This window comes from Ruditapes philippinarum, unplaced genomic scaffold (assembly GCF_026571515.1).
Source record: "Ruditapes philippinarum isolate M1 unplaced genomic scaffold, ASM2657151v2 ctg568_1_1_1_1, whole genome shotgun sequence".
NCBI lineage: Eukaryota > Metazoa > Mollusca > Bivalvia > Venerida > Veneridae > Ruditapes > Ruditapes philippinarum.
Genome location: NW_026859558.1, coordinates 453,870 through 480,880, shown reverse-complemented (window position 1 = coordinate 480,880; position 27,011 = coordinate 453,870). Strand labels below are relative to the sequence as shown.

The following is a 27,011-nucleotide window of genomic DNA, read 5'->3' as shown; positions in this document are numbered from 1 at the left end:
ATTGTAACACTTTGATCTCGAAATGTCATTTTCGTCATGTAAACATTATTGGGAATGTCAAGACGAAATAACTCAGACCAAAGTTTATATAAATCTTGACAGCTGTTATATTGTTTTTTTATGGGTTAGACAAAAAAATAATACGAAAAATAAAACATTGGGCTTACTTCATGCTATAAAAATTTATCCACCAAAAAGAAGACGAGTTTAAAATGATATTTATAATCAAAGGTTACGATGTCATTGACACGTGATAATGTTACATAAGTTACAATCAAAGTGACAAACATGCATATTTAGTGTCATCTGAACATTTTAATGCTTATTTTAACTTCTTGAAAACGGCGTATCGTTCAAAATTAAAGGAATTATTTTGAATTTAATGAGACACCACTGGATGCAATCAAATGAAATTAAATTTAAAAGGGTTACACATAGGGATCAAATGTTTGAATCCATAACTTCTTGACTTTAAGGGATGATTAAATTTGGACCAAATTATAACAACCTTGACACGATGTGTTTAGGATGTCCGTAGTGCAACAATAGACCGTCAAGGTTTCTCAAAGGTTAAAGATACTGTTATGTGCACAACAGCATAGATACGCATGCTACTTTTCACACGACAGTTTTATCAAATACAATGTACCTGTTACATCATATTCTTGTCCATTCTGAAATCATGCAAAGTTTCAGTTTATCGTTTAACGAGTTTATATTTTACCTCTTTGTTTATACGAAAACTATTTGCATACATCTAATTATGATGCTTGTGTCTCAGATATGAGTTAAAATTCCTATACAAATATTGTGTATAGTTAGTTGTATTTAACTTTTGATTTTGTACACTTATATTTGTAAAGCCAGTTCGTGCTGTGAAACTGTATTTGTTAATTGTAAAAGAGATATAATATGAAAATTTCAAAACTAAATAGATGTTTTTGTTTGAAATGTAAGGACTGCTGGCCTGACCAAATCCACTAGGCATACAGTTAAGTTAATAAAGTTGCAAGATATTTGAAACAAATTTGAAAAATATAAAAATTATACTTCTCAAAGACATGATTAGTTTGAAAAATGAATGAATAAAAAATATTAATATATCATTCAAAACTAGTGGAGATATTTTCAATAAAATATAATCAATAAATGTAGGTTATTTGATAATGAAACACTCTCATTTCTTAACAATTTAGGCGGAGATGTTTGATGATGATTTTGATATGGAAGAGCAGACTTCTGAAGCTGATAAAGAAGGCAATGACTTAAATGTTAAAGATGAAGAGTCTTGTGATCCCAGTCCACAAACAAATGATGTACTACCAAAACGAAGGTTGTGTCCGGGTCATGAGCGAGCCTTGCCTATACAGCAAACAGTCATGGATCTTGATGTAAAAGAAGAAGGTACAATAATAAATTAAAGTCAAAAACAAAACAAACAAAAAAAGAAAATAAATGAAATGACTAGTTATGTAAACATGTGTGAACTTAGCATTTAAAACTATTTTAAGTGGCAGCATGGCCGAGTGGTTAACGCTTCAAACTAGTAATCTTATGATCGCTACCCACATGGTTTAAACCCTAACAGGGACAAGTCGTTGTTTTCTTGAGCAAGAAACTTTACACTTATTGCTCAGTACTGGTTGGTTCCAGGAACAAATTCGAAAGTCTGTTTATAAGCTAATAGCTTCCTGCACAATCGAACTAAAATAAATTCTGTATAAACCAAACTATTAAGGCGATTTGAGTCGATGTTCAGTTTCATTTATAAATACTTGAAAAAGTGTTGGTTTTGAATTTTGAAAGAAGTAACTAATGACCGTTTTGCTTTTAAAATGACCTTTAAAAGATTGAACTAAAGGATTCTTGTTATTTGTTTGTGACAATGTGTCAAAACTATGGAAAACAGTTGGTATTTTCTTTAATGAATAATAGGTAAAGTACAAGGCTCTTACTCATACTGTTTGACTGCTGAGATTTGCCTTCATATTTATCTGGTCTCTTACTTCCTGCTCATCATTACAGGAAGACAAATCTTTATTCAACATGTGTGATCTAATGATAAATTGTCACGTTTATTGAAATGTCATTTGCTGTGACTGTTATTTACGATAGCTTCAAACTAATTAACGTTTGGTTTTAAACCTTGAAATAATAATTGCTTTACTGTTTGATTGTCAAAATGGGTATATACTGAGTCAGTGTTCATTTTTTTTCACTGTTTTTAATAAAAACATCAATGTGATCATTGTTACAAAAACATTTTTTACAGCTTTTAATCAAAATACAGGTGCTCTTAACAAATTTCTTTTACCCTTACTACATATATCTACAACATAAATGTCCTTGGCTGGCTGGACGTTGACTTCAGACCACTTGTCCATGCCTTTGTGAGTTTGAAACCCGTCGAGGACTGGATTCTCTGAGAATCGATCTATAGGGCTTACAGAACGTTAGCCATTTTACTTAACGTCCCATTCGTATCTTAAACACTACACAGAGGGGTTACTGACGGAGGTCTTCCTACACCTGTCAAGTAGGAAAGTTGCCATATAATATCTACAGTGTTTGTGCGACGTAAATAAATAAATTGGTTTTATGTTTCTTTTTCAGGCATTTCAACATTATTGTGTTACCTTGAACTTCATGATAGTCAGTGGTTAGAAAACATGTCCAACGTGTATGCAACATGTAAAGTCCAATGCTACGGTGGTCCAAACCAACTTCAGGCTGTTGCTAAGAAGGTAGTACTTTGATTACATTTTGGTAAAAATATTCCTAATTAAAATACTTCAGATTAAAACCTGTTTTAATAATTGTAGTTTTAGCCACTGAAATTAAAACACGAAAATGGTGGAGGCAAAAAATGACATAGCTTAATTTGCCACAATAAAAACTGAAGAGTTCAAGAACATTCTAAAGATTTTATTTCATATCAGACAATCTATTGTAATTGATACCACTATATGTTAAATTGCTTGTATCTCTTTTAGTGTCCACCAGTGGCTGTTGCAATAGCTTCTGCTCGCAGAGATGGCAAAAGTTTCACAAATACCAACAGTATTGAATTTAATGTTGTTGATGTTAGTGATACTATGGGCTGGGACAGTGGACCAGTGAAAAAGGAAATAAAACTCTTACAATGGAATTTTGATTTAGGTAATCTAAACATTTCATAAAACTGTAAAAAGAAAATAAGAAGTTTGAAATTTAAAAAACAGATGCAATTATGTTTCTTAAGAGTGAAGTAGTATGTGCTGTCACATGGCATTAAAGGATTTTTTTATAATTCTAAATCGAAGGATCAGACACTGAAGCGATTTCTGTAGTATTCATTTCTTTCTTACTCTGTAATTAAATGAAACAGGTGTTGATTGAGACATGTAAATTCGAGCTATTCCTTTTGAAATTGTTTAAATTTAAATGACAGAATAATTTTTTTATCAAGATAAACGTTTATTTGTCTTCAGGTGGTCCAAAGAGAACAGGTGTGATGATAGAATTTTCTGATCTTGCTTACCATTTTAGAACACCGGGAGATTTCACTACTGAAGAATTAGACAGCATTTTACAATTTATGCATGAACGTGTACAACGACAAGAGAAAACTGAAATACGCAATTTATCAAATTTATACCAAGCATTGAAAAGGTAACTCAATTTAATGAAAATGAATATTGTTGAACAAAAAAGATTAATTGTTTTGTGATTGATGTTAAAAGGATACTCTGTAAAATTTTCATTTATATTGTAAAATTAAAAAAAAAATATTTTGCTTTGAATTTGATTAAAACGCAATCGGATATAAGTCTGTCTAAATGCCTATAAAGATAAAATGTGAAATTCATTGAAAGATCATCTGTTACTCTAAAAACAGAAAGATGTGCAAATAATTATGAGAAAATATAAACATTATTCAATTGAGAATCTTTCTGTGTACTATACCTTGACCGATTTTAGTGACAAGCGTTGGAACACTTCACAATTAAAATAATTTTCCTGCCACAACGTAGGGACTGAATGAGCTGTAATTTTGCTCACAATTTATTGGTTTTGACCTTTATCGGGTCCCGTCATGCAGAGAACATCGGTGATTATGATATTTATAAACAATATGATTAAAACTTAACGTGATTAAACTCTTGCTCTTTTAAGAAAATTAGGTATTCCATAGATGTTTCCGAAAAATAAATTGACTTTAACTTAAATTGATATATTATTAATATAACCTCATTAGCAAATATTGCTTTTACAATTACAGCGTGTCTCATAGAAACAACTATATGTGTTCAGACGAGGCTGATCTGAGTAAGAATGATAAACTTAAGGTGATCTTAAACAAATATTTTGATCAGCAACTTGTCAACAAAGAAGAAGAGGATCTTGATGATATCCAGGAGGAACCAGTAATTATTCATTTTTGCCCGTATTTTTTCCTTTTGTTTCGCTTGTCTCTCATATAAGCTGTTGGTTGGCCTTAACCTGTGGCATGTATTAAGTTTCTGAAAAAAGATGTTTTTAACAAAAGCTTTTGGAGAAAAGAATTTAATTACATTTAGTTTTTACCGTCTTCTTCAGTTCTTAAACAATTCCTTTTTTGAATTATTTTAGTGTATTTCTTTTCAGATTCCTGAATTTTCCCGTGGTCAGTTGATAAGTGACATCCGAGGGTTTTACAATTTGTACGGACAAGAACATGCCCTCAACGGTCGGGCAATTGCAAGAATCTTCCACGGAATAAGTAGTCCATGTTTTCCAGCGACGACTTGGGGCCGTGTTAGACGGTTCTGGAGAAGCCACCTTGATGTAGACTTTAATGTTCTTATGAAAATGGCAACTAAAGAACTAATTTCATTCCGATGATATGTTAAAAAGGATGAATACACTTCTGTTTATAAAGATTTCTCTAGATTAAGTGTGTTTTACATCAACACAGGTGTTAAGTCTAAATTTTGATTTTGTAAATCTTTAACTATTTAAAGTTTACCTTCATCTTTTGATCTCAAAAGTTGTGAATTGAAACAAAAAGTGTGATAAGCTATTATAGTTTCCTTCGCAAATGCTAAATGAAGAGCTGTATGATTTTAGAGTAGGTAATAAAGTTTTAAAAGAGATTGATTGGCTGTTTGTCCTTTATTTTAGCTAAATATCATATTTATAAACCGCCTTTGTGGTCGTGAGGATAGAGTCGATGACTTCTTATCCAGTTACCTCTCTTGCGTGGGTTCGATCCCCGGGAGATGCTTTGGTAGTTTAGCGCGGAGGAAGGTAGTCTAGTACTGGTATAACTCTCCAGGAAAGATGGTAAGAAAACTACTCGCCTATATGACTGAAATACTGTTGGGAAAAGGCGTAAAAATTAAACAAACAAACAAACAAAATGCAACATATTACTCTTAGCGAGACAATTATGAACACATTATTTGGTTTAACGTTAAATAATTCTTTTGATGTGTACATTTACTAGAATTTTACAGTCTGCTATGTTTGTTTTGCTCATAAGTTCATTACAGGAGATATATTTGGTATCATATCTGATGAAAATATAGCTGAAATAAGTCATATGGCGTGTTTTGATTCATTTTCTACATTAAATGTTTGCTACACATGACACACTGTATCCGCTGATCATCTATCACCGGTCCGTCTATTTCTTTATGTAGCTTTTCCAACAGAACTCGTTATACATTTGTAAATTTGATTAAAACATTAATTTGTCATTAACTGTATACAAATTTTATTTGAGTTACATGCTACCTGTATGCTATCACAGTAGTGTTTTATCTTTAGAATGGAGAGGGGAGCAAGTTGTTGACTATTACATGCATCGCAATGTAAAATCAAATGTCACCGACACTGCTTAATCGAGAATAAAACAATACAAACACTTATTTCGCTTTAAGGTCTCCGTTACAAGCAAAAACATATATACAACAAATTTACAAAAAACTATAGCATGTGCAGTGTTTAAACATATACTGTATGAATATAACTGAAAATGAATGTAAAACATCAAAATTTTCTGGGAGTTCCTTTATCGTCATTGTGTATCAAAGAGATATAAAATGTTTAACTTATTTTTTTAAAAATTGGTATACAAACATATTGCTGTACCCTTTATAAGATCTTCATTTTTGTAGATATTAATATATTAAATTTGTTTTGGGTTGGTGCATTATGGTATTTAATGGGAAAATATAAATTTCTTAGTTCTGCATAAAAAACACAACATAGTAATTAATTAAAAAATTAAACCACAGATATATATATACTAACGGATAGGTAGCTCTGAAAATACACGAAAGTCAGATTCAGGCCCAAAAGGGTGCATCAAATCTCGCAAAATCCAGCGACATAATTATGATAACTTGCGCAAACACAATTCCGTTGATACTGAATTTAACTGTGTGACGTCACAGTTTTTTTCTACATCTATATTTAGCTCCAAGATAAAATCATCTTCTATTACATTCTTAGAACATTTTGTTCATAATCTGTCTTCCCTCAATATCTTTATGTCGCCAGCCTCAATTTTAAGATCATGTGACCCTTTTCCTAAATTTAAGTATATATATATATCTATATTATCTTATGTCTAAAAAATCTTTGTAACATTCATATGAGAAATTTTCCTTATACAAAACATAACATGACAATTTTACATTAGAAGTTACAGATGAATGCCATTCTTGTTGCTATATATCTTTTAACCTATTTACAAATTGGGCTATTTTTCTGATGTAACTGATTGACTTTCCCATACTATCCAAAACCATGACTGTAAAGATGTAACCCAATTGTCGTGACGAATCTATCGTTTGGCATTTAATCATTATTAACACATAATGGATACTATACTTCACAACTGTTTCTAAGCACCATAAGTTAATTTTTATATTATCACAAGTATAAAACATATTTCTTTTCAATTTTTTGGAAAATTCTGATTCAAAAATGTTTTGAGATACTCTCCTGAAATGAATCCATTTTCACTTATCCGTTACAAGTCGTCTAGGAAAGCATGCACCCCAATATTTTCATTTTTTGGGGGTGTACAATCACATGCCTTTTGTTATACGGCAACATGACCGGCTCATTGTCATTAAGTGGCTTATATTTCTGTTGAGGGGTTAGAGTCGATGACATCTAATCCAGTTACATCTCTGGCGTGGGTTCGATCTCCGGGAGATATTTGGTAGTTCAGCGCGGAAAAAGGTAGTCTAGTACTGGTGTAACTCTGAAGGAACGATGGTAAGGAAACTACCCGCCTAAATGACTGAAATACTGTTGGGAAAAGGCGTAAAATGAAACAAACAAACATTTCTTACTTATGCTACTTCGATATATGGTGAATGCTAGCATTAGGCGGCATTTGAGAATAGCAGAGTTATGGAGAGCTGTAGGGATGGTTGCAGCAGGGGGCAACATTCTGTCAGGTCGGTGCGGCGCTTGGTGAATACCACACCATCACTAGAGCCTGGAAGAAAAATACTGGCTACATGGACAGCAACTTCTTTGCATTATGACCTTGCTTATGCTGCAGGGTCCGTTTTTGCACACAGCCGGTATGTAGAAGGCTGCATGAAGGTAATTTGCGGTCAAGAAAGCTAATATATTTCGGTTCCAACAGGGTACAGATTAATATAGGGTTGATATGTTATTTAGGCATTTACTATTGAAACGTCCAGCACAAAATGGATATTATTTTTACCATTGATAGATTAGTTGTGTCAAAGCGGACAATTTATTTCAGACAAATGAGGGACAATCAATTCAGAGAACTTTGCAGCAACCTCGATTATTTATGATTAAACATCTGGCAACATTAACACTTACAATGAATATATAACAAATGTGATGAAATATCAGCATGTTTATAACTAATCTGCATGGAATAACTAATGGAACCAACACTTCACTAAGGTGTTTCTCGTTAATGAAACTCATTTGTTTAAGTCTGTGAATGTAGTATTATCTTGCCTGTTATAAATGGTAATCATTACAAAACTCTCACGGTTATACTCTGTTGTTAAAGTGTTGGTAATTAACTGATGGCAGCTAGTTTTTTTTTATTTTGCATTATAAAATTTGCTTTAGATTAAGCTTACACTTGATCTCTGCCAGTCAGTCAGTCAATATTGTTTGACCTGACATATAATATGATAGAAGCAATGATATAACTGCGAATTTTGAAATCATTATTGTGTGTTTGTGGTTTTAATGATATAGTAATGTACTGACCTTTGAAATTTAACTATTCATCTTCCATTTTCATTAGGATCTAAGTTACAATGACACTGTTAAGGTATGTAGCAACATTCAAGCTTTCCTAATTGAAAAAAAGTGTATAGTTAGACTACAGGGATCTTAAATCATATTTGGCATATGCCAAATCTTATGTCATATATATGACATGAAACGAACCTTAAATGATATATATGACATAAATATGCTGGATCTCAAGGCATGTTGTTGCAAAGGCTTAATCGTAAGTCATATATATGGGGTATAAGGATATTTAGGCATATTTAGACAAAGACTGGAGCATTAGTCATCTTTATAGCATAGGCTGGATCATAAAGCATGTTGGAAGGAAAGGCCGCTAATATTAAAATGATTAAAAAAGAAGTATATTTGCAATGACATCACTGTTATAAGCTCACTCGTTAAACTATACGATGCTTTAACTTGTAAATAGGGGAAAGTGCAGACCTTCATCAGAGGTCATGTGGTTGAAATTTTTGCCTCTTGTAGCAAAGAGGAATTTTAAGGAGCTCAAATGGGACCAAAATCATTATACGCTACATGAAATCCAGTCAAACGATCAACTTAGTCACTAAAAACGGAAAAAAATGCACAAAATAAAATATAAAAAAACGATCTTTAAGTGATATTCTTAGCCCAATTCGAGTTTGTAGCAATTTTCATTTGGGGTCATTTTGCACAATATAATGATTATTTTGTTAAACTGGAGTAAAAGAATGATGATTATTCTGGAAAACTGAAGTGATAGAATGATAAGAAATTTAGCATTTAAGTTATTAGTCTAGACCTATACCAAGTGGCTCACACATCTCCAGTCTCATCAAATCTCTAAGAGAAACTGCTACTGTTTTGATAAAAAGACCACATACCTGTAAATAAGTATTCCATGAGCATAATTATATATTAAATGATCGAAACCCTTGCGAACAAGATACAAAAATATCTGTTTTTAGAATCAGAAGATAAAAATATAGATATCAATAAAATTTAAACTACCATAATGGAACTGTTCGTCTCCAGTATAATTGCACGACCAACGGTTTTAATGAGATGATTAAGACTCCATTTGATTTAAAGTTGTAGCAGAATTCTAGGAAAATTACCTTGTTAATGTTTTATGTATATTTTAATTGCTTTCGAGATAGGGAGAAAAATGACCAAGTTGATCACTTGTTGCTTAGTGCATGACAAGTAAAGGTAATTGAACAAACTATATCATTGTTTCCATCTAAAAAGCTTAGTGTTTATTCAATACATACTATAGGGAACAAAAAGCTTAGTTTTTATTCACTACATACTATAGGGAACGATATCAACGGATTTTCATGCACTTGTTCACTCTCTTTACTCAATAGGGAGTCCGCAAAATTAGCTTAATAGGGATTCCACCAAATGAGCTTAATAGGGAGGGCATCAGATTTGTGATCCAGAGGTCGCTGATGTATTTCTGGGATGAAAAGTAATTAAACCCTGACAATGCATAGATACCTGACCTGTCTTATTCTAATTATCATATTTGTTGATACAATCATAATTTAACCACAACATGTTTGTTAGCAAAAGAGCATATGTTCATGCTTGTTGTTAAATCTATTGTTATTCAAATTATAGGTCAGAGAGGGTTCTATCAAATGATCTCAGATATTGAATTGAATAGTCATTTTACTCTCAACGCAGACTCAAAAGTCATTTTAGAGAAATTGGTTTTGTATGGTCCTCTCGGGCTCTTTGCCTCTGGTTCTTGTTGCTGGTTGGTGTGTGGGTTGCTTTCATTGAACGCCACCTTAATTTATTGATCTTGATTATCATATTTTATTTGGTAATTACATGTACTGGTAAGTTATCCAAGAAAGCGTGCTAGATGCCTTAATTGTAAGGAACAAACATGAGTTTTGTTAAAACCAGCTTAAGAATCTAACAGGTTACTTTAAAATAAATTAAGATGTTATCTTTTACATGTTTTGTAGGTAACAATTTGTCTTCCCTTGCGATAGTATAGTTAACAGTTCATCATTTTTTTCTATAATTATCATAATGAAAGACCGTTTCTAAACAAACCTTCTTTTATAAACCATTTACAAAGACAAAGTAAGGAATTTAGTCATCTTATTTTTCAATATCATTTATTCTAATTTATACAATTGTTAATACAAAAATGCTTGATAATTTAGTGATGTATAATATTATATATACCTAATTTTAGTTGTAGTTGTTTTGTTTGTAACTTTTTATTATCCTATTTATTAACGTAAACTTTAATGTGATATACAACAATTAGTATCTGACAAAGGGTCATGAGCAGTGCAGTCTTGATATTTTGATTTTCACACCTGAAAAACTGTTTATGTTTCAACACTTTTAAATATATGATCTTGGCATTCATTTGTCTTCAAAAAAAGTCAATCATTTGTTCTTGCGGCAAGAAAATTAAAAGAGATTTAAATACTATACAAACTTTTAATGTTAGAACATTTAGAGCTCTAATTAAACAGCTGCTGCATTATGGGTAATGTGATGCACTTCCTGTTTCCACTTTCAACAAAAGAATTGTTTACAATTCCAATGCCTTGGAGTACTTTCTGTTTGTATCGTGTCTGGTAAGATGTAAAAGATAATGGCCACTTTATATAATGTAACAATTAAGTATGGTAGGGCAAAAGTACAAAAGCGTCATTGTAAAGCTATTAATATTAGCCTATTTGCCCTTTTGTCTCGATAGAAAAGTACAAGACACCAAATGAATGAAGTAGAAAAGAAATCTGCAAAAGGTAATTTCATTGTGTTTAAGTCTTTTTTCCCAATAAACATGAAAGACACTATTGTGCCACACAGGAAAAATTATGCTATATATTGCTGTATACATGTACTTTTACTTTTTCTCGCTTTTTTTAAAGTAACAAGCCTTATTGTTGTCTCGCTTATTGTACTAAAAGGCTTTTCTTTTTTTCAAGTTATTGATGGGTCGGAATTTTCACTTTTAATGTGGGGGCGTCCGTGGCCGAGTGGTTCAGGTCGTTGCCTTAAAACCACTTACCTCTCACCTCTGTGGGTTCGAATCCAAACAGGAACTAAGAATTCTTTCATGTGATTAAGCTTTCCAGCTAGCTTACGGAACGTCGGTTGTTCTACCAAGGTGCCCGTTCGTGTCGGAAATAAAGCACAAAGAGGCATCTGAATTCTTCCTTCACTAGTAAAGCTGGAACGTCGCCATATGACCTATACTGTGTCGGTGTGACGTATCAACATATTTATTCATTATACTATAGACCACTTTACTTGAACACTTTACTTGTTGATAAGACTTTATCAACAGTATAGAAATAGATCCCTGATGAAAGCCCAACACGACAAAATGGAAAGTGTTGCAGGCTCGGTTTGTATGAGCCTGTTCATGGACGGTACTGTAAAGTGCAAACTACCTTCCACGTTCCCAAGCACTGACTTAAGCTGAATTCAACATAGAGTCAGAATTTAGATCTATTTATTCTATAACATGTAGTACCATTTTATACCTGGTACCTTAAGACTTTAAACACACAAATTTGACAGTTTATGAGAATTACGTCAATGCTTTTTTCCCCTTTTCACAGCACAATTTTTCATTCTGACACTTTTTAATTTGTTTGTTTTTGTTGTTATAAATGTAGAGAAGAAAAACACATTTTTGTTACCAATGAAAAGAACTATAACTGCTTTATTTATTTGTCTAATTTGGTTTCTGGGAAAACAAAAATTGATGATGGTTTTCTAAATGACAGTTATAATTGAAAAACAAGCAAATTCGTTGAATTTATATATACTGGTTATTATTAACACAACAACTGAAGACATAATGCTTTATTTATATATTAATCATGGCATAAACAGTAATATTTTTTGAACCTGATAAATATTCAGGGAAATAACAGAGCCATAACTTTGTTTAAATAGTAATATTTGGAAATGCCAATGAGATGTATGCATACTACATAACTAATGAAGGGCCATAAATCTGAGTTATAAGTATCTGACCGGAACAAGGCGACTATATGCACATCTCCTCTTAGTATCCCATAAAGATTCATTAAATTCCAGCTAGTAGTTACAGAGTAGTAGCAAGGAAACGATTATTGCTCTGGTTGTATACTGCCTAAGTTATCAACGGTCATAACTCTAAGTTAAAATGTCTGACCCGAACAAGGCGACAATATGCGCATGTCATCTTGGTATTGAAGGTTCAAATAAAGTTTCATTGAATTCCAGCCAGTAGTTGCAGAGAAGTAGCACGGTAACGATTTTTTCTCTATATGCATACTTGATAACTAATCAAGGGCCATAACTCTGAGTTAAAGTGTCTGACCGGAACAAGGCAACGATATGCACATCTCCTCTTGGTATTGAAGACCCCATAAAGTTTTGTTGACTTCCAGTCAATAGTTGCAAAGAAGTAGCGCGGAAACGATTTTTACTCCATATGAATACTGCATAACTAATAAAGGGCCATAGCTCTGAGTTAAAGTGGCTGACCGGAAAAAATCAACGATATGCAAATCTCCTCTTGGTATTGAAGGTTCCCATAAAGTTTTGTTGAATTTCAGCCAGTTGTTTGCAGATAACTACTCCGGAAACGACTTTTACGCCATATGCATACTGCATAACTAATCAAGGGCCATAACTCTGAGTTAAAGTGTCTGGCCGGAACAAGCCGACGATTTGCGCATCTCCTCTTGGTATGGAAGGTTCCCATAAAGTTTCGTTGAATTCCAGCCAGTAGTTGCAGAGAAGTAGTGTTGAAACGATTTTTACTCTATATGCATACAGCATAACTAATCAAGGGCCATAACTCTGAGTTTAAGGGTCTGACCGGAACAAGCAGACGATATGCTCATCTCCTCTTGATATTGATGATTCCCATACAGTTTCGTTGAATTCCAGCCAGTAGTTGCAGAGAACTACTCCGGAAACGAAGTTCGGACGGACGGATGAACGGAAGGACAGACGACCGGACAACGCCAAAACTATATCCCCCTCTCGATTCCATCGGCGGTGGATAATAATACAACTCTTCAGCATTACTCTTGTAACTTGTTTTTACGTTAAAATGACTGACTGTCCACAAAAGGACATTTTGCCACTTTCAAGCATTACTGGGGGAGAAAGGCATCAGGTGCCCCTCTATGCATTAATTCAAGCATGAACAGGTACCCGAGTAGAATCACCGATGTTCTGTAAGCTAGCACATGAAAGAATTCATTGCCCCGGTGGGATTTGAAGCCAGAACAGTGAGTGTCAAGTGGTTTTAAGTCAACGACCTTAATGACTCGACCACGGAAGCATCCATGCAAGTAAATGTAATTATCGTTGAGAGTTTTTTAAAACTTTACAATTACAATATTTATTTGATTTTAAAAACTACTATAATGTAAATAATATTCAAAAAGAACTACTTAGTATTGTAGTATAGACAGAAGTGATTGTTGTTAGTTTGCTAACTTCCAGATAAATGTTTTGGTAAAAAATTCATTAATACTTTGCCAATAAATTAACAAATTGTAGGAAATCACAGACACGATTGAAAGATGACTTCTAGAAAGATATTGGAAGTCTCCCTTGTCCCTTAGCACTAGACATACTGCGAGGTTAAGCTCAGCGCGATGATGATTAAGAAAAACTTATTTGTACCTGCATTCCAAACTTAATATCTTTTATTTATATAGTTAAATATTTTACAAACATATGATTGGATTGATAAATATTTCTTAAGGTTAAAGCAAACCAGAGTATTTGTGTTGCAGAAAATAATTAAGATATATAATGGAAAATTTTCAGAAAAATGATGGATGATCCAAGCATGTTAATTTAATGACTTTTTTTAATCATGTTAATTTTAATTTGACACAAACCTTTTATATATTTGATTTTTGTCTGAAATGGATGTTTTATAATGTTGATGTCAATGTAAATAATCCATGCATGCTGATACATTAACAATGTATTACCTGACATGTCAATTTCACTTTTCTGCATAACTAGTTGATTTCCTTTTAATTTTATTAATTGATATCTAACTAGCAAATTTATGACAAAAATAGTTACTTTTAAAAATTTGAAAAAGAAATACTAAGGTCAGCCACATTATTTGACTGACAACTTTTTTTGTTTTGTAGTAAAGTTATTGGCATTATCTACCGACTGAAACATATGTTAAAGTTGACAAGTCTTGTGATCCCAATCAACAAACAAGTGATGGACTTACTATAGCAAAACAAAGGTTGTGTCCCGGTCATGAGCGAGCCTTGCCTATACAGCAGATTGTTATGAATCTTGATGTAAAAGAGGAAGGTACGATGACAGATTAAAAAAATAACAAAAGAAATGAAAAGAGGTCTGAACTAATCATAAACAAGGTTGATATCTCTTATAGTTTTAGAGTTATGCCCCGGACAAGATTTTTCATATAAGGGCAGATAATTCAAAAAGCGGGCAAAATAGAGTTATGGTTCTTTGACACTGCACTCCCCCTCGATGCCCTCTACCACTGTATGAAGTTTAAACAAATTATCTCCAAGGGTTTTCAAGTTATGCTCCGGACAAGAAAACGGACGGACAGACGGACAAGGCTTTATGATAAGGCAATTCTTTACATAAAATTGGAACAGTTTTATTTTTTTTTTTTTTTTTTGTTTTTTTTTCAAAATAAAAATATGTGTTTGCAGCTTATTTAAATCGAATAGTAAAGTCAAACTATACAACTGATTTGAATCGGTTTCTTAACTTTATGTATATTTTTTATCAACACAAGGCCAAATATGAGACAGATTTGTTTCGATTATTTAACTGGTATATATTTCAATATTAACAGAATCTTTTTAACTAGAATTTTTAACTCGTGGTTTCAAGGACTTGTGGTTTCAAGTTTCGCAGAATTATTGAGTTCATTTAAGACCTTGGTGTTCAGTTTTGTTTATTAAAACATGAATAATAGTTGCTGTTTTAATTTTGAAAGAAGTACCCCACTTTATAACTAATGACCGTTTTGTTTTTAACATTAATGTTTTTGACCTTTAAAAGATTGAACTAAAGGATTTGTTATGTGTTTGTGACAATCTTCATTGATCATTGTGTCAAAACTATGGAAAACAGTAGGTATTTTCTCTAATGAATAATAAGTCAATACAAGGCTCTTACTCATACTGTTTGACTGCTGAGATTAAGCTTCATATTCATCTTTTTTTCACTTCCTGTTCATTCTCATAGAATCAACACGTGTGATCTCATGATAAATAGAAGGTCACGTTTATTGAAATGTCATTGGCTGTGATTGTAATATAGATTCGCTTCAAACTAATTAATTAAACAAACTTAACTGTTTATTGATTGTCAAAATGAGTATATACTGAGTTAGGTTTCAATTTTATCATCAATTTTATTAAAAAAGAATAAATTGGATCATTGTTACACAAACTCTTTATTTTATTTTTACAGCTTTAAATCAAAATACATGTGCCCTTAACAGATTTCTATTCACCTTCTTACTATATATATCTATTATATAAACGTCCATGGCCGACTGGACGTTGACTTTTGACCACTTGCTTATACCTATTTGGGTTTGACTCCGGTCAAGGACCAAGGAATTTGGATTCTTTCAGAAGCTATCTCTCTGGCTTCCAGAAACGTAAGTTGTTTTACTAAAGCTCCCGTTTGTGCATAAACACTACACAGAGAGGTTACGAAGGTCAAGCTAGAATGTCGCCATATGACATCTACACTATTGATGCGACGTTAATAAATTGGTTTTATGTTTCATTTTCAGGCATTTCAACATTATTGTGTTACCTTAAACTTCATGATAGTCGGTGGTTAGAAAATATGCCCAACGTGTATGCAACATGTTAAGAACAATGCTACGGTGGTCCAAACCAACTTCAAGCTGTTGCTAAGAAGGTATTTCTTTGATTACATTTTGGTCAAAGAAAAGTGCTAATAAACAAAATTCAGTTTAAATCCTGTTTTGAGAACTGCAGTTTTAGAATTAAGATACGAAAATGGTGGAGGTAAAACAATCCTTTTTTAATTTGGCAAATTTAAAACTCAAAAGAATTGAAGAACATTCTAAAGATTTTATTTCATATCAGTTTGACGACTAAAAGTCGTTCATCAGTCAGTTGTAATGGCTACAAAACAAACACATTGGCTTATGGTTCAATTTTATTAAGCTGTTTTGGAACTGCATTATAAGTTTTGTAACAATCAGAGTGGTAATACATATGCGAAACATATTGATCTGGACTATTTATATCGAAAAAATGTGAAGTTATTAAATGTTCTTTTCGGAGTTTTTCAGCTTCCTTTACATTGGCTCATGACTGTTCAGTAACTGTTTCAAGGGTTCATCAGATTTCCCTGTAGCTGTCCGGTGTAATATACAAATAGGTTGAATATCACTCATTGTAATAATCTGAAAAGACAATATGATATAAAGTAATATTTCTTTTTTATGTATGTCAAATGTTAAGTATAGCTCTTTTGTATATAAGTTTTGCCTACAATTTAATTGTATTAATTTTACTTTCAAAGTATGAACAAGATAAACCAACAAATGAATCAAATATTCCCTGAGTCATGACTTATTAGCGTAAGTACATCATCAATAGCAAACTGTAACTTTCTTTGCAAATAATTTGATTTATGATTACTTACCTGCAGTCTAGAAAATTCATTGCAGTCTTAGTTACTCTGACAACTCATCGCATCACAATATGTATTCCAGGATATCACTATTTCTGTAACAGAGAAATAATCATTTTAAGCATAAAATAGTTACGGGTATGTGTCATTTAATTGCTGAATTTTAAGAAATGCATTCAATGATGACTTTCTAGCTTAATCATGAATTATATTTATTTGATTAAAAAGTTTTCCTTCAGCATTGTCTTGTAATACTATTTACAATATACATGTCTGTTGAATAACCGCTATATCTTATAAAGCGAAATGTTTAGTTGTAGACATAAAATGATGGACCAATGGCACTGCCTTTTCTTATTGCAGAACAAATCACACGGATGTGACTTATCATTTTAGTTAAATCATTTTGTTTAGAGTAAAATAGAAAAATAAAATCTCAAATTTAATAGTATAATATTATAGTGAAAGCTAAAAAAAGTTTTTATATACCTTTATAGCATACCTTTTGACAGACTTACCGCTACCAGTGTGAGTACAAATTTACGTTTTAAACACCAGACTCGTTACGTTAACTCAACAATCATGCTTTTCTCATAAAAACTTTGAAAATGTCTTTAAATCTTAAAGTGTTATTATGTTGTAAAGTGAGCAAATAAGGTAATTTATGCAATCTACATAAGGCCAAAATTCAATGAACTTACATGCAATTCTAAACAATTGTCGGTGAGAAATAAAGAAGTGGTAAACTAGATTCGATTAGGTTATCTTTCCTTTAGTAGGTCTTTCAAAAGGCCTCTAAATAAATTGATTGTGAGTTATTAAAATCAAAATCTAGGTGTTGTCCTACTTTTTCATCCAAATAATTGGTTTGAATTTGCTTACATAAAAGCATCTACATGTATTTTAATATTGAGTCTTCTTTGTTACTGTACATGTACATGTACAAGTAAAATGGTTACCTGCGGGGAACATTTTTGATGATATAAAGATATTTCATTTAACTATCTTCAACATTGTTTGGGTGGTTGGATAAATAAACGTTTGTATCAGGAATATAGTTGACAATTATCGATCAATATAGCAGAAGGTCTTTGGAAACTGGTGACCGTTAATGACCGGAGAAGGTCGAACATAAAACAATTATTTCTTTTTAAGAAAATAATTAAATAGGCCTAATAATTCCGAGCCAAAAAAAAAAAAAAAAAATCAAACACACAAGTTTTCGCAGAAAACATCTCTATTTATTATGGCAGATGCCACTACGACTATTTTAATTTTGTAGATTTTCAGTATAAACAATTCATTGTTTGTAACATTTTGAGATACATATTAAAGAAACATCGATAATTTTCAAACATATTATTCAAGTTTTTCTACCCTAAACGGTATTATGATTATAGAAAATTAAAAATATCACGTAATAGTTTTTTGTTCTTAATTAAGTGTAACACTTTTTCCCTAGAGGATTATCCGTAACGTACCGGCAAAACGGTATTTAGCCAGGTTTACGAAAAAGGTCAATTAACCAATCATGTACGGTTTACAGATCACATGCTCCTCCATGTACCGAAAACAGGTCACGTGCTCCTCCATGCCTCAAAAGTAAAACGCGTACCAATACCCTGCGGTCTCCAGACCGCAAGGAATAAAATGTATTTATCTTTGAATGGATAAATGTTTTAATTTCGCGCTAGCAACATATCATTTTCTTATTGTTTCCAGGAATAATAGCTAAGAAGTCAAGTAAAAGATTATGTTCCATTGCGGTTGATAAACAGCGACTGACGGACGACGAACGCAGGGCGACCACACTAGATTACCTTAAGCCTGTATGCTTAGTTAAGCTGAAACTTCGGTGGCATCTTGTTGTCGAATGAATGTGATTACATGATCATTTGTATCTGAAAAAGAATCCTATATATCTATATAGCATATTATTTGCCAAATTATAAAGGAAAACAAGTAATTTTATCATAAGAATGTAGTTTTTTCTGACCGTTTTGATACGTGTAGCATACCATTTTGCTTAAGAAACCTAAACTTGCTCGTACCTCCACAATTTTTCCTTTCAATATGAACTGTATTACTTTTTTGTTGAGTGATTTATTTGTAAAAATCTCTCATCAATGCATCAGTGCTAGAAGCGTGACTTGTAGCATACGTTCAACACAACTATCGCCTTTCATTAAACCATAAATTAGCTCAATCTTGCCGTTTTGTCGGTCTTTTCAGTGTTGGTGCTATATACATTAGTCAGGTTTCCACTTGCAGTAGTTTTGTTTTCCTTTTATAATATTAATTAGTTACAGAACTAGGAAATTATTATTTCATATATTTAACATTCTACAAATCCATAATCTTCTTTGTAATCAAAATTACATATTTCTCACTAAACAATTTTCCTAAACACGTTTGCGCGTGTATGAAACCCCATGTGTTACGATAGCAAACATATGGAACTAAACATAATTTCCAAACATTTTTGCTCATAAATTGTATGTAATGGTTTTAACAAAAACATCTTATTGTTAATAATCCGTTTTTTTTACTAACAACGAAAACAATGAACAAATAATAATGTTACTTTTAACGGTTGTGTACATGATCCGCTTTGTATGTAACATGTTCAATGTGACAAATTGTGATGAATCAATGTGATGGGCAAAGTTCATATTGAGGTGTTTTAACCATTCCTTCAAATTGTATTGTTAACATTTTCTCACAAGCTTTTTATTTTTATAACCTGATTAACTGAACAAAAATTGTTTAAGTTGCATTTGGCACTTAGCAAAATTAAAGGAATTTATTATTTTGAACGGTATTAAAACAAAAATACATTTGTTTAGATTTTCATTTGCTACTATTATAATAATCTCAAATTTAATGCTATTTTCTTCAGGTGATAAAAACAACTAAAAAAAAATCCCCCCCCCCCGAAAAAAGAAAACAAAACAAAAACAATGGTCAATGAGTCCTTTTTAGCAACTTAGATAGGACACCATATGTTTTTTTTGAAAACTAAAAGCATGTCTTTGGTTCATTATGCCTTTAAAGGTCTAGCTTAAAATTATTGAACAACACATTACACTAATGACACATACGCATGCACATGTATAATACTTCTAACTTCTAAATAATTCAGTTCTAACGCATTTTAAACCTTCAAAGACAAGAACCACTTAAATTGCATAATGCGCAGAAGAAAAGGCTGAAGTATAATCCCACACGAAAGGTAGAATCAAACAGATAAACAAATAAGATTTCAGAAGAACTTATAAATGAACAAGAGACAGACACTTAATTTTCATCTATGTCAAACCGGAGAACGGCGAATAAAACATTTTAACATCGGTTTCTTGTGTACATTAAAGTTGTAGAAAATGGAGATTAAATTGAACGGGACACAGATTTTACTTTTGATTTCAGTGAGTTTGTCTTTGGCAATTTGTTTCAAAATTAAAATCGACCGGTACAAAATTGTGCGACAGAATCCAGGGATAAAAGCATGTGCGGTTATTAACAGTGGGAAGGTAAAACATTTATAATATTTATAATATTCATAATTTAAAAATATCGTTACACATATGTATATATATATAAGCGTAGTGTATATCATATAACATGCACTTCAGTTATTCATTGAGAGGCAAAAACTAACTAACACAGTTTGGTTTGTATGGTTGCCACAAGTTTTATAAAAATATGTTTGACTGTGCGAATGAGTGTATTAAAAATCTACCAAATATGCATGATAACACATTTTCTCTTACGATAAAAACAAAATGTAAATAAAGCTAAGAACTTTATGTTTATGTTTGAAACTTTTTCTCATTTATTTCTTTACTTTTCTTTATAAGCATGACAAGATCTAACTTAAATGAATTTATATTGAACTATTTCAGAGTGATGTTATCGGGCTGAGTGTTTCTAAGGACACGGGAAAATGTGTCGGACTATCTCGGCGTTCAGCCGAACCTCATTCCACATCCCTAGATGACGGATATGCTGTAAAAGTACATTCTGCAACAATCTTTCAGCCAGCAGTAAGCAGCTCTATTGCTTAACTTGTTTTGTTTTAAAGACCCTTTATTCGTTATTTCTGTTGAACAGCAATTATATATTGATTCTTATTTACTGTTAATTTATATTCATACTGCTTTTTTACTTGATTTTCATTTTATATATTTTATTTGCTTTAGCTCTATAAGATGATATCAATGGCTTACTTGGACACTTCTATTAATCGATGATATATAGTTTTGGATTTAATTCATGTTTAATTTAACTTTCTTTTTAACGAATATGAACAACTCTCTTAGTTTTGAAATACAGCAGTAGTGACCATATCATCTCAGGAGTTTTTGTTATTTTCAGTGTCTTGTCAAATGAAATTGTTATGTTACTTATTTTGAAATTCAAACAATAATGAAAAAGTTGCTGCAAAAAGGTTAAATGTGGAATGTTTTTTTTTACTTAAAAATATTTTTTTCTAAATATTCCTTTTTTACGTACACTGATAACCTGTCAAAATATGTTTTTGTTTCAACAACAGTGATGATAATTTGTTTTTGTTTAAAGTAATAAAGTAAAGGGATGAATGCAAAATCTATTCAGGATCTTAAGTATATAATCAGGGCTACTTTAAATCTTTCAGTGGTTAACTGTGTGCAAATTTGTAAGTAAAAAGATCAACATTGCAGATACCTGGCAAAGTTCATAGGGTGAAGTCGCAAAGACAACCGAAGTAAATGTATCAATAAGAGCAATAGACAAAATAGGGCACAAAGGGCGGGGCATAGTACATTGTAACAGTAAATGGTAGCACTAGGTTAAATTTGTGTGTATGCAATTTATAATATAATTTTAACCTTACAAATAGAATGATAAAAAATATCATTTTGTCTCAACAGCCTTCTGTCCGGTTATAACAAACTAGAAATGTTATGTATACAGTAAACTCCGCTTATAACGAACTCATTGGGACATTCAAAATCTGTTCCTTATATCCGGAGTTCCTTGTAAGCATATAGCGAGTTAGTTCCTTGTATCAGGAGTTTTTATAGCGAACAGATTTACATATAACGAACTGATTGTTAAACATCGTCTGCCATTTTTAAGAGCATTTGATTTAGAATAATAAGTCATTTATTTCTTTTTTAGACACAATACACGAGAGTGTACATTTTGGAATTTGAAAATCATTTGCTATTTCAGTTTTAGTTTTACTCCCTTTCTCAATTTTTCATAAAAAATCATATTTTCTTTCTTAACTCAGTGCTTTTCGTTTTCTTTCAATGAATGAGAATAAACCAGATTTTCCATTTTTCTTCCTTTTATATTGAATATCTTCTATTATATTTTAAGGGTGACTTGAACTTATGAAATATATAGATTTCTTTTCATTTCAATCAAGCATACTTTGTAGTTTTCTATGGATTATGTTTGCAAGCATGCGTGATTATGTTGAAAACCGATAATTATCTTACTCGAGCAAAACTATTAAAGAAAAGAAATTATAGAATAAAAGGAATTACCGTTTTATCTTTGTGACAAGAACTCAAGCTAAAAATATCCAAAATAGAAAACTATTACATACTTCTATACAAATTCATTTTCATATATTGAATTACATACAACAATAAACGGTACATTCAACGAAAGTTGAAATGCGGGATATATTTACGGATAGCCGATATTTGGAGTTCGTTATAAAAGTATAATTTTATGCACTTTTAACTAAATTGGGACTAAGAAATGAGTTCCTTATAAGCAATAATTCCTTATAACCGTGTTCGCTATAACCGTATAGTTTTATATTAAATAAAGAAGGGCAAAATTTGGGCCAAAATAAATAGTTCCTTATAACCGGAAGTTCGCTATATGTGAAGTTTACTTTATATCCATTTTTATTTTTAAGCATGATCTTGCAAACAATTCGCATGTTGAGTGGATGGTACCGGGAGGTCTTGGAAATGGATCTCAACTAGATGTCATTTTCTTGTTGAAACCAACGCTTTATGAAAAGTAAACTATTATGTTGAGATAAAATCCAAGTTAATGGTTGGATGCAAGTCAATAACTGATTTACATTAATGGAATAAATTTACTTTACTATATTATCGTCAATAGAATGTATAGGTGGTCTTGAAGGTTTACGGGTTGGCTAGTACATAAGGCATTACGTTATGCATTCAAAACAATATATAGGTTTTAAAAAAAACTAAAAGAAATTAAAAGTTTACATTTGTATAATTTGTTGTATATCCTTAGGGAAAAATAACAGCCATTTTGTTTTGCCTTCTTTTTGCAAGCAATGTTTGATAAAGGAGAACGTTATACATCATGTGTGTGATGTATGTAGATTTATTTCGAAGAATAGACAAAATCTAGCCGTTTTAAACGTTTATTATGGGAAATAATGCATTTTTGAATTGAATAAAGGTCGACTCACCATTACTATTATTATTTGAAAAGCATAATTTAGTACCATATTATGACCTAACAAGTTATTGGAATCGATCGAGGATTTTTGATTCATAAGGGTATCATGAAATAGTACTTAACTTTTTCACTTACTTCCTATCCCAATTCATGAATATACTGCATAAAATTTCGTTCTGTTTGATTCAGTGTATTTGGCTACAAACCTGCATTTGAGGTGCGCCTGTCGCAAAAACCGTTGAAGTTATCAGAAGGCTTTGGCGGAATTGCGCCAAATGAAACGATGGTCTTGTCGTCATCGTAAGTAAAAAAACTATGAATATACGATTGTGTATTTTGTATGGAAGACAAAATTCTTCGTTGTTTACATTTGGCTGCTTTAATGTATAATTAGGTTACATTCATCGCTGAATCTTTATGCATGCTTTTTACCATTATAAATTCATTATCAAACACATGTTTGTCCGTTCTGTAGAAGAAACATTAAAATTTTATTCATTTCGCAGGGATAATGTGCCTTTAACTACAATGTATGTATATTTATTTCATGCTTCCTAGTGTGTTATTGTAATATATCAGATAATTATTTTCTGATAAACCACTAGTGAAATTTATAAAATCTAATTTTCACTGTAGCCGGACTATATCTGAATGTGGATGAAAATTCAATCATTGGCGTCCGCGCCGAAGCGCCGCGCCCCTTTATGGAATGAAATCAGATATTGTGAAAGGGCGACAGCATATTCTCGAGCCTTTTAGTCGGTCATAATAAAAGCCGATCATTCCGATCGGTATGAGGGTGCTCGATTAAATATTAAAAGTGAAATGTTGCGATATGTACAATGAATAGCGAACTGGAGCAATGCAATGCAAACATTTTCAAATGAAATAAACTTTTTAACTAAATGGAATAACAGGCAGAAATAAATGCTGTCATGCGTAAATTTGGCTTCTTTAGAAAAATAAAGTAAATTTCACCATACATCATATAAAAAATGTAACAAAATTAGAGAAATTTAACAGAACTATATTTCAAAATTGATAATGTGACGTCATGATGTGATGACGTCACAAAAAGGAGAGTGCGCGACGTTACGCGGCAAAATCAGTAAAAATATACTAAAAATCACTTAAAAAGCATGAAATAAAAGGAAAATTTATTTGTTTAATATAATTATATGATTGAAATAAATTTCATTCGTAACCACCAGCTATTATATTTTAACCCATGGCTACTCAGTGAAATTATATTTCAATCTTACATGCAAAACAAACAGGTATTCTCTATGTAATTCATCATTTATATGTATTTTGTCTTAAGGTTAAACATATAATGCCACTAAAGTTAAATGTTTTTTTTTTTTGTTTGTTTGATTTACTTTTTAAACGTCAAATTTTATTCAATTATCATACATACAAAATGGTATAATAGAGAACAAAATAAAATCAATTAAATAAAAGAATCTTCCAAAATTATCGTTAATATGGTATTTCAAATATTTGATAACATAATCTTCGCGAGTGTAAAAAGAGAATTAGACAAAAAAGATTTTTGCTTATGCTTTATATTAAAATGTTGGTAAAAAGCTTATGATTACATATTATTCTTCTAGATCTGCTTTTGGGGCACTTACGTGTTATATCGGCCGCGACAAACCAACACTTTCAGTTTCCCCAGTCAAGACAAATCAGACTGCAAAAATATCTTTCACTTTACAGAATGCAATTATCAAGGTAAAATCATATTTCGTGTTTCTAAATGTATTTTTTTCTAGCTTAATTATCTCGATTATTCACACATATATTTGCCACTATAATAGGTTCCACTTTTGCAAAGTGTTTCTCTTTCTTGAGTGTTTAAATTACTCTAACTGATTTAGGGACTAGATGAGCACCAATTAAAAAAACAACCTGAGCATCAACCTATATGCATCTAAGCAGAATTACCCCTTTTGCATTCTTATACCTTTATATCAATTTTTATCACCCTTGTCCAAATATAATAAGTTTAAAAAATAGTGCTCAGTCATCAAATATAATATCTCTAAATATCTTGATCAACTCTTGCTTGAACCTATAAATTGATTTTCGGCAATCCCGATGGCTACTTTTGCCATAAGATTTCACTTAAAAATTAGTAAGATCAGTACGAAATAAGGATAAATGTAGAAAAGTACCTTTCATATACTTACATATACCTGGTATTTCACTTAAGCGGACCAAGCCATGGAAAACATTTCAAAAAATTCATGTAACTATTGTTCATGATTCAGATCCTGGTTGACAACGCGGAGCACTGTGACCGCAACATTCGAGACTTTGGAGATGATTTTGAAACATTTAACCTGCTATATGTCTACATGGAGTCTGGTTTGATATATCGCATTCAGTTTGATGGAAATCAGTAATGGATGTCTGACATTTGCAAGAGTTTAATTTATTTGTAAAAGTACATATCCTTCTTAGCATATAACCTGTTTGAGCAGAAAACATTTGGCATTTGCCACCAGTATGAGCCATGTCAGCATGCATAGGTCTGTGGAGTCTGCCCAGGAACTATACAGTTTTCATCATATGAGAGGTGTCATGTCATTACAGTTTTTGTTTAACTTTCTGACTGATCATTAGACACTTACTGCTCAAAATCAAAACTTAAACAAAATAGTTCACTTTAAGTTTCCGTAAATATTCTTTTATCTCTGTCCGATCAACCTTCACTTTCATAGCATTTGTTAAAAGTATATCCAGCTGACTAGTAAATTGTGTAAATGATTGGACATTGTAGATTCTCTATATAAAAGACATTGAATTTGTCAATTATCGCCTTAATATTATAAAGTTTAACGCGTTAAAACGACAAGTTATTCTTAAAACATTGCACTGTAATTGATATTAGTTTTTAAAACATTGCACTGTAATTGATATAACTTTTATAATATTTCTTTGATTTTACCTATTATGCAACATGGTGTCATAATTTAACTATTTTCATGCGTCCTAATTTTGTTTTGATATAATCTGACTGAAATAATACAGTTTCTTCACATATCAGTATTTCAGGATGCGAATGTTTCTTATTTCATACTATACATGGATAAGTGTGTGATGTGAAAGTGGCAATAACCATGTGTTTTGTTTTTGTTCTGTTTTGTTGTTTTTTCTGTTGTTTTTTTTAATTCGACTTTAGACTCCTCATGCCGAGGTCATATTCTTTTTGTTCCTTTTTAACATTTAAATCATGATTCACATCTTATTGTTTCCTTATAATTTTTCATCGTATCATACAAATTGCTCTTGAAACAAACTTTGAAACACAACTTGTTTAGTATTAAGTAAATATTCTGATTTCTATTCTGATAATGGTTTGTATGTAGTTGTATGAAAAGGATATAAAAAATCAAATAAAGCTACTTTTTTCTATTATTGTACACATGTTATTGTTATCTTTAGACATTTAAAACCCATTATTATATTGATAAGAAGTCTGTTGACTGTAAAAAAATCAGCTACGTTTATATTGTTCTGTTAGTCTAACTATTTTAAGTTTTAATTACACTGTTTACGTTTTATTGAGACACAACTGTGTTGACAATGCCCTAGTTACATACAGTAAGTTATGGTTGGCTTATTTCATT

General features: G+C 31.7%; 2 protein-coding genes across 2 annotated transcripts in view; both read left to right on the top strand.

Moving 5' to 3' along the window:
• Positions 1–4,865, top strand: part of LOC132756962 (ATP-dependent DNA helicase Q4-like) — a 246,443-nt gene extending 241,578 nt beyond the window's left edge. Inside the window, exons 17-22 of the mRNA XM_060748106.1 lie at positions 1,197–1,404; positions 2,614–2,744; positions 2,994–3,159; positions 3,471–3,651; positions 4,262–4,406; positions 4,627–4,865. Of these exons, the coding sequence (XP_060604089.1) occupies positions 1,197–1,404; positions 2,614–2,744; positions 2,994–3,159; positions 3,471–3,651; positions 4,262–4,406; positions 4,627–4,863 (1,068 nt within the window). The 3' untranslated portion in view covers positions 4,864–4,865. The remainder of the gene's footprint in view (positions 1–1,196; positions 1,405–2,613; positions 2,745–2,993; positions 3,160–3,470; positions 3,652–4,261; positions 4,407–4,626) is intronic.
• A 15,316-nt stretch (positions 4,866–20,181) lies between these two features.
• LOC132756964 (uncharacterized) lies at positions 20,182–26,608 on the top strand. The gene is made up of 6 exons (XM_060748108.1): positions 20,182–20,465; positions 20,838–20,978; positions 22,853–22,959; positions 23,566–23,676; positions 24,990–25,110; positions 25,650–26,608. The coding sequence occupies exons 1-6, from the start codon at positions 20,316–20,318 to the stop codon at positions 25,782–25,784; spliced, it is 765 nt and encodes a 254-aa protein (XP_060604091.1). The 5' UTR covers positions 20,182–20,315; the 3' UTR covers positions 25,785–26,608.
• Positions 26,609–27,011: the final 403 nt, after the last annotated feature.

Coding starts and splice junctions, on each gene's coding strand:
- LOC132756964 (XM_060748108.1), top strand. CDS start 20,316: ATGGAGATTAAATTGAACGGGACACAGATTTTACTTTTGATTTCAGTG. Junction 20,979..22,852: donor CAACAATCTTTCAGCCAGCA/GTAAGCAGCTCT, acceptor TTTATTTTTAAG/CATGATCTTGCAAACAATTC. Junction 25,111..25,649: donor TACAGAATGCAATTATCAAG/GTAAAATCATAT, acceptor TTCATGATTCAG/ATCCTGGTTGACAACGCGGA.